The sequence below is a fragment of the Emiliania huxleyi genome, assembly GCF_000372725.1.
Source record: "Emiliania huxleyi CCMP1516 unplaced genomic scaffold EMIHUscaffold_55, whole genome shotgun sequence".
Taxonomy (NCBI): domain Eukaryota; phylum Haptophyta; order Isochrysidales; family Noelaerhabdaceae; genus Emiliania; species Emiliania huxleyi.
Genome location: NW_005197877.1, coordinates 439976 through 452130, shown reverse-complemented (window position 1 = coordinate 452130; position 12155 = coordinate 439976). Strand labels below are relative to the sequence as shown.

General features: G+C 64.4%; 2 protein-coding genes across 2 annotated transcripts; both read right to left on the bottom strand.

The window, feature by feature from the left end:
• Nucleotides 1–1327: 1327 nt before the first annotated feature.
• Nucleotides 1328–3250, bottom strand: EMIHUDRAFT_212921 (hypothetical protein; the record flags this gene model as incomplete). The annotated part of the gene is made up of 3 exons (XM_005765538.1): nucleotides 1328–1346; nucleotides 1411–1985; nucleotides 2150–3250. The coding sequence occupies 3 exons, from the start codon at nucleotides 3248–3250 to the stop codon at nucleotides 1328–1330; spliced, it is 1695 nt and encodes a 564-aa protein (XP_005765595.1).
• Nucleotides 3251–5088: 1838 nt separating this feature from the next.
• On the bottom strand, nucleotides 5089–6233 carry EMIHUDRAFT_212920 (hypothetical protein; the record flags this gene model as incomplete). The annotated part of the gene is made up of 4 exons (XM_005765537.1): nucleotides 5089–5102; nucleotides 5416–5584; nucleotides 5794–5948; nucleotides 6131–6233. 4 exons carry the CDS (start codon nucleotides 6231–6233, stop codon nucleotides 5089–5091), a joined length of 441 nt encoding a protein of 146 aa, XP_005765594.1.
• Between the last annotated feature and the right edge of the window lie 5922 nt (nucleotides 6234–12155).

Sequence of the window (12155 nt, the reverse complement as noted above, 5' to 3'; positions counted from 1 at the left end):
TCGTCGTCACACCGTTCTCGATAGCCTGATTCTTGAGCCGCTCACTGAGATCGTTGGCAGCCTTCTCGTAGCGAGCCGCCCATCGGCCGCTTCTGGGCGTCCTTGTATGGGGTCTGCACACAGACATTCGTGCCATTCTTGCCTTTCCCCTGCACCGTCGACCAGGAGCGCCCACTTGAAGTTGCGGGAGTCGATGTTGTACAAAGCATCCGTCTCACCCCATGAGTTGGAGGCTTGCATGCTCTCACCACAGCACTGTCATCAGCGTACTGGATGCAGACCGCGTGCAACCCGTGTCCACCCACGCTCTTGGTGATCACGCCAATCATGCACAAGCCGTTGGCCCACTTTTTCATTGTGTCGTGTGCTTTGTCGAAGCTGGTAATCTTGCCTCCATGCTCGACTTTGATCTGATAAGCCTCCTTCTTCTCAAGCGTCGGGACCCATGCTTCCTTTTTCCCCGACACGCCGTTCCATTCCTCACACATCGCAAGCGGATCATGGCCCTCCCAGCAGTCGCACAGCGTCTCGACCTTTGCGAAAAGATGCGCTTGCTCAATGTACAATGACGATGCCATACTTGCTACAATCCGTTGACGACGACCGTCGAGAACGCGTGTCCACAGCACGTGCCGAACTTCCCTTGGTTGTTGTGGGGAGCCGCCATGCGAACTACCATCTGGACTAGTGGGGGCGGATTTTTAGACCTTGTAGTTGGCCCGACCGTCGCGCGCTGCGTCAGCTTTCGGCACGGGCCCGATGCGCGCGCTTGCTTTTTATGCTTTTTCGAACGGCTGATCAGGGAGCGCACGAAAACGAACGAACGTTCGTGAAATCCGGTCGAACTTAGGGGAAAAAGAATCTTAGGAAAAAGAAAATCGGCGTGAAAAGTACGTTCGTTCGGCGTGCAGTTCAGCCAAGAGCCGCAGCCTGAACGAACGAACTCGCGCCACTCCACTCATTCATGGCCCTGAGATGAAAAATTACGACCAATTATGTTAGTTGTTACCAAATCCACACACAAACACACGCTCAGCAACGCCGTCGGGGGCGGGCCAAACTCTCTTTTCGAGCGAGGTGAGCGTGCCGATGAAGTTGCTCGAGGTGTGATCAGGAGCTGGTGCGCCGAGGCCACAGACGCGTCTGACTCCTGCGGCGCGGCTGGCCACTACGTGACCTGTGGCCATTCCGGGCCCACGTGACTCGCCCTTTGACCCCTGTCCCACGCGCCCCCACACCAACCCTTCCCCGCTGCGCACCTCACTGCGCCTTCTTGTCCTCGGCGGGCGAGGGCGCGGCCGCCGACGCGCCGGCGCGGGTGGTCCACTCAATGGCACGTTGACGCCCTGCTTAGCGGGTACCGCCAGCAGGGCTGGGGTGTCCGCCCATGCGAGTTGATGCATGTGGTACAGGTGGCCCGCGATGCCGTGAATGGCGCTCGAGTACTCGTAGTACGGCAGCCCAAAGTCCTTCGCGCACTGCTGGACGACGGGCTTGATCTTGAGCTGGTTCTCGTACGAGAGCGAAGGGAAGAGGTGATGCTCGATCTGCATCTCGAGCATGCCAGTGATGTAGCAGAGCGCGCCGAGGGTACCGTTGAAATTGGACGAGGTGAGCAGCTGGTGGGCGCCCCAGTCGCCCCCCTCCTGGAAGCGCGCGTGCAACGCGTTCGACTCGTTGACGTGGGAGAGGTGGAAGCACAGGACGATGGTGAGGTTGGCCATGCCCACCGACAGCCCCGAAAGGAGCCATGCCTCGCCGTATGTATCCCGCGTGAAGAAGGGGAGGAGGTGGAGGGCAAAGAGGTAGAAGGTGCCCTTGAGCATGCTCGTGCGGCAGACGATGTGCTTGTCGATGCACGAGACGACCGACGCGAAGACGAGGACGATCTGGAGGGGGGCCTGGAAGATGTGCAAAGGCGTCCACGAAACGTCCTCGCACAGCCGGAACGGGTCCAAGATCTCATCTGGGTCGTACTCGTGGCGCTGGCAGTGGGGGCGGAGGAGACGACAAGGTTAGTGTAGGTGGGCATCCGGGGAGATGGGGGAGATGCGGGAAGATGTGGGGAGATAAGGGGAGGAGTGGGGAGATGTGTGAGGAGATGTGGGGGTTGTGTACACGCCTTGCTGTGGGGGTGGTGCTGGATGACGTGCTCGAGATGCCAAGAGTCCGATGGGAAGAGCATCGTCATGTCAAAGAACTCCCACGTGAGCCAGTTCTGCATGCGCCCGTGGATGGCCTCGTGGCCGATGCCCGTGAGGCACATCCGCGTCCACATGTTGATGAACGCGAGGGCAATGACGGTCGGACCAAGGGGGAGGAAGCATACAGCGTACCAGGAGCCGAGGAAGGCGCCAAACACGGCAGACACCTTGAAGACATAGGGCCACGTGACCGCCGCAACGCCCGTGGTCATCCCCATCGCCTGCACGCGCCGCTTGCACTCCTGGAAGAAGCCGTTCTCCTCAAACGTGTAGTCGCACGCCTCAATGGCGGCCACGTCATCCGGTTTCGGCTCGGCCACACGGTACTTTGCCAGGAGCGTCTCGGGCACGCCGCGCATGTGGTGCGAGTGGAAGAGCGCGGAGATGTCGGTCCCCATGCTCTGCGACAGCGGCAGCGGGCCGCCCGGGTGAGCCTTGATGAACGCCGTCAGGTCGTAGAACTGCGAGTCCAGCCGCCAGAGTTGCGGCGGCGACTTGGGCGGCTTCACCCGCGTGACGGCGGGCTTCTCCGACGGCGCGGGCGCGGGTGCGAGGCTGATGCTCGCGTCGGGGTCGACCGACACGGGAGTGGCGGTGGCGTGCGCGCGCAGCGTAGTCGGCTGCTCAGGCAAGGGAGCTGTTGACTTTACGCGTGGCCTGCCATCACTGCCCAGCGACAGGCACTGGGGCTCCGTCGCAATGAGCTTGCAGAAGCGGCCCGAGAGCATCATGAGGGCAAATGTAGACGCGACAAAGCTGAAATTGATGATCACCATCCACGTCCCGCCCGTGATGACGGTGCCGGCCGCGGTCGCCAGAGTTTGACACACGTCCCAGCCTTTGCCGGGCTCCGCTCCGGCGGGCGGCTGGAAGTTGCCGATCCAGAACGCTGTCGCGCCCGCATGCTCGATTTCCTCCGAGCTTTGCACGCATGCGAGAGCCGCGTTTGGCCCACACAGGGCCGCGCAGACCCAGTGCGTGGACGGCTCGGCGGTGATGTGATACGAGCCAAAGGCAAAGGCAGCGGCTGCAGTGTGCAGGCTCATCGCTCAAGCGTGAAGTGATTTTGCTGCGGTGTTTCTTTTTTTGTGTCCCCCATAACGCGCTGGTGTCCAGTCCGAGCCTGACTGTTCTTCACCTTTCTACCTAACCTAAACGTGCGTGACATTATTTTTTCACATTCTTTTCTCGCGATGACCACCCCGCCGCGCCGCCGCTCGCGCCGCCTCGCCTCCGCCTCCACCGCCGCTCCCTCGCCAGACGCGCCGCCGCCCGCCCGCCTGCTCGACCTTCCCAGGGAGCTCCTCGAGCGCGTCCTCTCCCGCTTCGACAGCCCCGCCGACATCGCTCGCGTCGCGGCCGTCTCGCTCCTCTTTCGCTCGCTCGCGGAGCAGGGCATCCGCTTGTGGGCGCAAGAGCGCGGCTTCGAGCTGCCGGCGCAGCCCGAGGACGAGGACTGCGCCGTGCGGTGGCTGTGCTTCGCTGCGTTGCTGCACGAGTCCAACCGGCCGGCGAGGGCGGGTGCAGGCGCTCGGCACAGCCTCTTCATCGACGGCGAGGGGCGGCTCTCGTCGTGCGGGTCAGCGGCAACGGAGGAGGAGGAGGAGGAGGAGGAGGAGGAGGAGGAGGACGACGACGAGGAGGACGAGGAGGAGTTTCCAGGCCTTCTCGGCCACGGTGAGGGCGTGCTGCGGCTCTACACTCCGACCCGCCTCCCGTCAACGCTGGGTGAAGAGCGCGCCGTGAGCGTGGCGGCTGGAGTTGGCCACAGCGTCGCCATCACCGCCGACAGCGCTGTCTGGAGCTGGGGTGAGGGAAACTTTGGCTGCTTGGGCCACGGCGACGCGCAGCACCAGCTGCTGCCCAAGAAGGTCGAGGCCTTTGCAGGCCGGCGCGTCGTCGCTGTCTCGGCGGGATACTTCCACAGCCTCGCCGTCACCGCCGACGGCGCCCTCTGGAGCTGGGGCTTTGGACTCTTTGGCAAGCTGGGCCACGGCGACCAGCAGGACCAGCTGCTGCCCAAGAAGATCGAGGCCTTCGCAGGGCGGCGCGTCGTCGCTGTGTCAGCAGGGCAGTATCACAACATGGCAATCACTGCCGACGGCGCCGTCTGGAGCTGGGGCGATGGAGACTGGGGCCAGCTGAGCCACGGCGACCAGCAGGCCCAGTGGCAGCCGAAGAAGATCGAGGCCTTCGCTGGGCGGCGCGTCGTCGCTGTCTCGGCTGGAGCCCATCACAGCTTCGCCATCACCGCCGACGGCGCTGTCTGGAGCTGGGGCGATGGCGATGATGGCAAGCTGGGCCACGGCGACGGGCAGACCCAGTGGCAGCTGCTGCCGAAGAAGATCGAGGCCTTTACTGGGCAGCGCGTCATCGCTGTGTCGGCTGGAGATGGCCACAGCCTCGCCATCACCGCCGACGGCGCCGTCTGGAGCTGGGGCGATGACGAGGATGGCAAGCTGGGCCACGGCGACGAGGAGCACCAGCTGCTCCAGCTGCTGCCCAAGAAGGTTGAGGCCTTTGCTGGGCGGCGCGTGGTCGCTGTGTCGGCTGGAGCACTCCACAGCCTCGCCACCACGGCCGACGGCGCTGTTTATGCTTGGGGCCTGGGCGAATACGGCTGCTTGGGCCACGGAGAGGACCGGTCGAACCAGCTGCTGCCCAAGAAGATCGAGGTGTGGTCGCGGGAGTGAGAAGCGGGGAACCGGGACCGGGGTGTGCGTGCGAGGGAAGGGCTGAACAGATGTCATCATGTTTGATGCTTCGTGTCCCCCTCTTCGGCCCCTTGCTCCCTACGACGATATCAATGAATCCGTACCCGCCGTCTACGAATGCAACGTTTGCACGTGTCCCTCACAGTCGCGCACACACACACCGCACACTTTCACAACTGCTCTCCTACACATGCTGTAGAGCCGTACTGGTCATCGGGTACAGACCATGCATGCCGCGGCTGAGCGCCCGGGCACAAGAGGAGGGCGCAAGGGGAGCTGAGGGGGGAGGGCAACGGCGGGAGCCGAGCGTCACAACGCAGCAGAGTGGCTGCTGCGCTGAGACGAGAGCGGAGGGCCGGCAGTAAGGGCGTCTACGCCCTTACCGGGAAGAGGGCGGCGACAGAGGGGGGAAGGAGGGGAGGAAGGGGAGGCGAGACGAGAGCGAGAGCGAGGGAGAGCTCGCCGGCGTCGCCTCCGCCGGTCGCAGGTGAGCTCACTTGTACTTCGACTTTGCGACCGAATACAGTAGAGGAAGGTGCCGGCGACGGCGATGGCGGACCCGGCGGCGCCGATGGGGGTGAGCTTGTTGCCGAAGACGAGGACGGTGGCGAGGATGATGCAGACGCGCTTGATCGTGCTTGCGATCGAGTGCGTGATCAGCGAGACCTGGTGCTGGTCCAGCGCGATGAAGGCAACCTGCCGGCGGGGGGGGGGGGGGTTGAGGAGGGGAGGTTGAGGAGGGGCATGAGGGGAGGGCCCTGTTGTGGTAGAAGCTCGTCCCGGCTCCCCTCGGCTTCCCTCGGCTTCCCTCGGCTCCCCTCGGCTCCCCTCGGCTCCCCTCGGCTCCTCTCCTGTGTCCCGGCTAGAGGTAGTACGTAGTAGTAGAGTCCGTCGAGGGCCATCTGGCGGGTGAGCCAGAAGGAGCCGACCTTTGCCGTGGAGGCGGCCCACTGGGAGGCGAAGGAGGCTCCCTCGTAGTAGACGGCGAAGGGGAGGGAGACAGCACGCAGGTGAAGAGCGGCTCGGCGGCCTTGACGGTCTGGGCGAAGGAGACGGTGCCGGCGCCGAGCGCGATCACCGCGCCGGCGTGGCCGAGGGCGCGTGCGCCGCGCCGATGGGGAGGAGCGTCTTCCAGCCATCCATGCCTGTGAGGCACGGGCCGGGTCATGGACGTGGCACGGCGGCAGCCCCGGTCTTCCCTCCCATCCTCACCGATCTTGGGAGGCTTGCGGATGCCGGTGCCCCAGAGGAAGAGGACCCACGGGATGCCGACGAAGAGACTAGGTCCAGCCCTGGGTGAGGCGGGTTGTGACATTTGGCGATTCCGCGACTTACTGGGCCCCTGAGCCGCTACCCGTGTGCGATTTTTGTGGCCCGGGCATGATACTGATAGTAAACGGGTGAGAACCGGCCAAACACAGGCTACAGCCCCACACACGCGCCCGCCATAGCTCCTGGAGAGCATGCGCGAGTGACGCGCTGCAAGCCGCGAGAGTGGCAAGCGGAGGAGCGCACGTTTCGCTGTATAGTCCTCACAGCTCCAACGCGTGTGCTCGCAATCTACGCCGCGGCCTCCGCCTGCGGCATTGCTCTTTGCGCAGCTCGGCGACGCAAGTCCATCAGCAGGGCATCCAATGCGAGCGCACATTGTGCGTACGCCGCGGGCAGGTGGCAGTGCACGGCCGCACACCGCTCCGGCTGTGGCCGCTCGTATGCCCCCGGCAGTGCTGCTAGTCATTAACTTGCGTATTGGGGCCGCGGCAGACTGCTGCTGTGACAGCAGCAGCAGCCTGCTGCTGCCTGATTCAGTCAAGCCAGCGGTGCAGCGAGGCGTGCAGAATTCGCGCGGTTTGGTACCTCCTGAGGCTGAGCGCATTCGAGCCCGTCGACCGGAGTTGGATGGTAACACGCGTCTCACTGAGACGCGGGGTACTGGCCATGGCCGGACTACGCGGAGCGTGAGGTGGCGAGCGGAGCGAGCGACAAAACAACGAGAAAAACACGGATCTGACGCGATGTCACAGAACGTCAGATCTGCCTCACCCTGGGCTGGACCTATCACCTAAAGCCGTGTCAAGAGAGAGCGAGACCACCGTCATCGACATCGTCCACGGCATCGGGAACGCGTTCTGGCACCGCTTGTTTGTGATATTGTACATGACGTTGAGAAATAAGGCCACGAGCGTCTTGCGTCCCGGCGGGCGTGCCACTCATAAAAATTCTCGCCCCGTGGCGCGCGGGACACGCACACGCGACGCGCGGCTGGAGGCTACTTGAAGGAAACCCACTCGTTGCTCTTCTGCGCCTTGAGCTGGCCGAGGGAGGGCGCGTTCCGGCGCGCCACCGCCGCCCTTCGCCGCTCCTCGTCGTCCGCCGCCTCCTTCCGCCTCCTCTTCTCCTCCTCCGCCGCCGCGCGCTTGCGCCGAAACTCGGCATCCGCCTCTGCTGACTGGCGCACCTACGCCACGACTCACCACCACCCAGGTCAGGGCAACGTCTGAGGGCGGGGGGCGCGGTGTCGTGTCTTCGCAGCATCGCACGAACGCACGGGGGGCGACTGCAGCGGAGCTACAGCTGGAGGGCTCGCTTGGGCGGCGGATGCTCTTGGAGAGAGCCGAGAGACAGCCGAGAGATGGCCGAGAGACAGCCGGGAGACAGCCGAGAGACCGCCGAGAGATGGCCGAGATACAGCCGAGATTTGGATGCGTGCTCCTCGCTCCGGCGCACCCGCTCAGCGCGCCTCCCCTCCTCCGCCTCCGCCTCCGCCGCCCGCATCGCGAGGAGCTCCGCCTGCACCGCCGCCCGAGATCACCCGACATCACCCGAGATTCCCCGAGATTCCCCGAGATTCCCCGAGATTCCCCGAGAGGAGCGCCGCCTGCACCGCCGCCTCCACCTCCGCCTCGTCCAAGTGCACCTGTTCACAGCAGTCGGTGTGAAGAGACGCTGTTCACACCTCCACCTCCGCCTCGTCCAAGTGCACCTGTTCACAGCAGTCGGTGTGAAGAGACGCTGTTCACACCTCCACCTCCGCCTCGTCCAAGTGCACCTGTTCACAGCAGTCGGTGTGAAGAGACGCTGTTCACACCTCCACCTCCGCCTCGTCCAAGTGCACCTGTTCACAGCAGTCGGTGTGAAGAGACGCTGTTCACACCTCCACCTCCGCCTCGTCCAAGTGCACCTGTTCACAGCAGTCGGTGTGAAGAGACGCTGTTCACACCTCCACCTCCGCCTCGTCCAAGTGCACCTGTTCACAGCAGTCGGTGTGAAGAGACGCTGTTCACACCTCCACCTCCGCCTCGTCCAAGTGCACCTGTTCACAGCAGTCAGTGTGAAGAGACGCTGTTCACACCTCCACCTCCGCCTCGTCCAAGTGCACCTGTTCACAGCAGTCAGTGTGAAGAGACGCTGTTCACACCTCCACCTCCGCCTCGTCCAAGTGCACCTCCTCCTCCTCCTCCGCCGCCGCCGCCGCGGCCGCGCCGCTAGGCGAATGCGCGCCTGCGGCCGGGAGCGGCGAGACACCCGTCTCCACCACACGCGGACGACTGCACACCCAGACCGGCGAAGGAGAGGGGGATGATCCTAACCGCCATTTCAAAGTTGCAAGGCCCAGCGCACTCACGTTGGAGGCGCTCTCGCTATCTCGGCTGCCTCTGTCTCGGCTGCCTCTCGGCTGCCTCTCGGCTGCCTCTCGGCTGCCTCTCGGCTGCCTCTCGGCCATCTCTCGGCTGCCTCTCGGCCATCTCTCGGCTGCCTCTCGGCCATCTCTCGGCTGCCTCTCGGCTGCCTCTCGGCTGCCTCTCGGCTGCCTCTCGGCTGCCTCTCGGCTGCCTCTCGGCTGCCTCTCGGCTGCCTCCTCGGCTGCCTCTCGGCTGCCTCTCGGCTCCTCTCGGCTCCTCTCGGCTCCTCTCGGCTGCCTCTCGGCCATCTCTCGGCTGCCTCTCGGCTAGCATCTCGCCGCCTGCGGACGCGGCCTCGCCGCCGCCCGCCGTCCCCTCCTTGACGGCCTGCAGCTCTGCCTCGGCCTCATCGCGGGCGAGGGCCCGCTTGGGCGGCTCTCGCCACCTGCTCACAGCTGCAGGTGTGAAGAGGCGCCGTTCATAGCTGCAGGGCTCGCTTGGGCGGCGGATGCTCTTGGAGAGAGCCGAGAGATGGCCGAGAGAATGGCCGAGAGGTGGCCGAGAGGTGGCCGAGAGACAGCCGAGAGACAGCCGAGAGATGGCCGAGAGGTGGCCGAGAGACAGCCGAGAGGCGGCCGAGAGGCAGCCGAGAGACAGCCGCCTGCGTATGATCTTGGAGGCGAGGGTTGCGCTGCTCCACGCCGCGCCGGACACGCGTGAGGCGAGCAGCGCTACCAGCTCGAGGGGCGGGGCGATCGCGCTGTCGTACGTGGCGGGCCTAGAGTCCGGGGTCCAGAGTCGGAGACGAGAGGAGACGCGGAGTCGGAGACGCAGAGGCGGAGACGCAGAGGAGATGCAGAGGCGGAGACGCAGAGGAGATGCAGAGGCGGAGACGCAGAGTCCGATGACCAAGCTGTGAGAGTGGCGAGGGTGAGGGGTGCGGAGACGGTGTGTCGTGCGGTGTGCCGATGGGGTCGATGTGGGCCTCCCGCGGCTCCCTGGCGTCACCTCGTGAGTACACCGAGTCCTAGCAGCGCTGCCTTTCTCCGGGCCGTGGATTCCGCATCTCTACCGGTGGACTCCGCATCTACCGGTGTCGCGGGCCCAAAGCTGCCGCGCAAGAACAGCTGCGCCCGAGGGAAGAGGAGCCAGGAGGCTGCCGCGAGCGCCGCCACGGTGGCGAAGAGGAGCAGCAAGGGCCACCCTCCCGCCTCCGCTCCTGGGCAGGAGGGATGCGGAGGTGGGCTCTCCGGACAGGGAGCCGACGGAGGCGGACAGCTCAACAGCGCGGTGAGGTCGGTGATCACCGGAAGAGCGGACAGCTGCGGCGGAGGCGAGGCTGACAGCAGCGGAGGCGGCAGCGGAGGCGGTAGCGGAGGAGGCACAGGCGGCGGCTTCCCGCAGCAAGAGATGAAAACGCCGGTGATGGTCGGGCAGCAATCGCCGGTGAGGCCCAGGGCGAAGCAATCGGCGTGAGAGGCGCACTTCTTGGCGAGGTCCACGGCCGGTGCGGCGGTGGCGGCAGCGGCGGAGCCGGCGGTGGCGGCGGAGGCGGTGGCGGCAGCTAGCTCACTTGCGCCGGCCGTCATGAATAAAGAAATCGCGGGTTCACTAGCGCATCACACCCCTCTCACGACTGGAAACAAGAAGACAGTGAGCCACCACAGGCGTCGTTGGCGCACATACTGAGCGGCAGCTGCGCTGGAAATAAGGAAGAGGCGCGTCACTTCATGCGGAAGCTCGATAAACACACAGCGAGGGCGACAGCAAGAGTTGAATGGGGGGGCGCCGGACTCAAAAGACACCGCCACATTCCTGAGACGAGCGAGGGCAGCCTCCTTAAAGGCGAAAGGGTCTAGATTTGGGGCGCTCGCCGAAGAGGAGTACGACAAAATAGCGCCCGTGATTGCCTGCACGCTACCCGCACTCCACGGACTCCATACCCGAAAGAAAGAGAAGGGAGCTCGCGGGAGAGGTGACGAGTGAACTACAGGTAGTGGGGAAGGCAGCCTCGATTGCCATACAGACATGGATGCGAAACAACGACAAGACCAAGGCACGGGCAGAGGAACGAGAGAAGAATATAGGGTGGATAAAAAAGCGCCTGTTCACGGCATGGAGGGTGAGCCACACCGAACGTACCGAGCGAAGAGCCGAGCGGAAGGAGGACGGGGAAGATGACTCCGAGGAGGACGAACCAGTGGAAATCCCGTCGTCAGCTGTCACGATGCACCCGAAGGGGACCCCAGCGCCAGCATCATCCGTGAAGGCACAAGTGTTCGAAGAGAGAGTGGACCTGAGCAACGACATGACTGGGTGGCAAATGATCGCAGTGGGAGTCAGAAGAGTCGTCCTTGCGCGAGGAGAGCTTGATAGACTCGAGGGGCCAGGATATGCAGCGAGGAGGGCGGAGCTGCGCCGAAAGGCGCAAGAAGCCGCGAGAACAAGGGAACGGCAGGCGGCGGCGGCGGCGCAGAACGAGACAGAAGAGAACGACGCGACAGAGGAGGAAGTGACAAGGGAGAGAGCGACGAGAGTGAGCAAGAGGCGTCGCGCCGCTCGGGCGTGCAGCTCGCCGCGGCCATATGTGCGTCGATACGGCGGGGCCAGCGCGAGCGGAACGGGAAAGGCGAGGGTTGGACCTTGTGTGGTTGTCAGTGAAGGGGGAACATGGGGAACATGGGGAACATGGGGAACATCTCGTGTTCACACTCAAACAAAATTCTTACGACGAATTCTCAGCCCGCCACTTACTGCCAGCCTCTCTGACTGCCCAGGGTCTCACCACGATGCCGCCCGAGTACTCTACCTCCCCCATCTCTGTACAGTGGGTTGCGGGCATTAAGAAAACGTAGTATTAAGAAACCACGCCGAGCGATTTCCGCAAAAATCTAAGAAACCACGGCGCGCCGCAGACGCGGCCCCGAGAAAAGGCCAGAAACGAGTGTGTGATTCACTGTGTGTGAACGGGAGCCCCAGCTCAAAAATTTCTCTTCGCCTGCGGCGCGCGCACTTGTCACTTTCCAAGTCTGCGGTGTTCTGAGTGGAGTGGATGGAGGCGTGTGTGCGTCTTCCCCCGTCATCCAGAGAGCCGACTCAGCGGCAGACTCTGGCATCCGATCGCCCTCGCGGACCGGCAGCTTACAGCTTACCTCTTACTTACCTAAAAATCCTTCGGGCCCGCCGGCTCTGCTGGCTTGAGTGCCGGCCGGAGCTAAGAAACCACGGCGCGGGGTGGATGACGGCTGTGGAAAGGCTTAGAAACGGCGGCGTGCCGCGGCATCCTGTTTTCTTAATGCCCGCAACCCACTGTACACAGCGCTGTACAAGCTCGTCGGCGGGGCGCGGGTCGGCGCCGCCGGCAAGCGCTGGCAGCGGGCGCGCAGACAGGCGCGCCTACCCGTCAAGATGGGCGGCATGGGCCTCACCAGCGCCGTGGACATTCGCGAGCCGGCGTGGATTGGCACGTGGGCGCTCGTCGCTGGGCCCATGCGCCAGCTGCATGCTCCTTTCCGCGACCTTGACGTGAGCAAGGCGCCGGGCTCCGATTTCGACGAGCTGCGGGCGGCGCATGACAGGCTCAAGAAGGAGCACGGCGAGATCACGGCGACGTG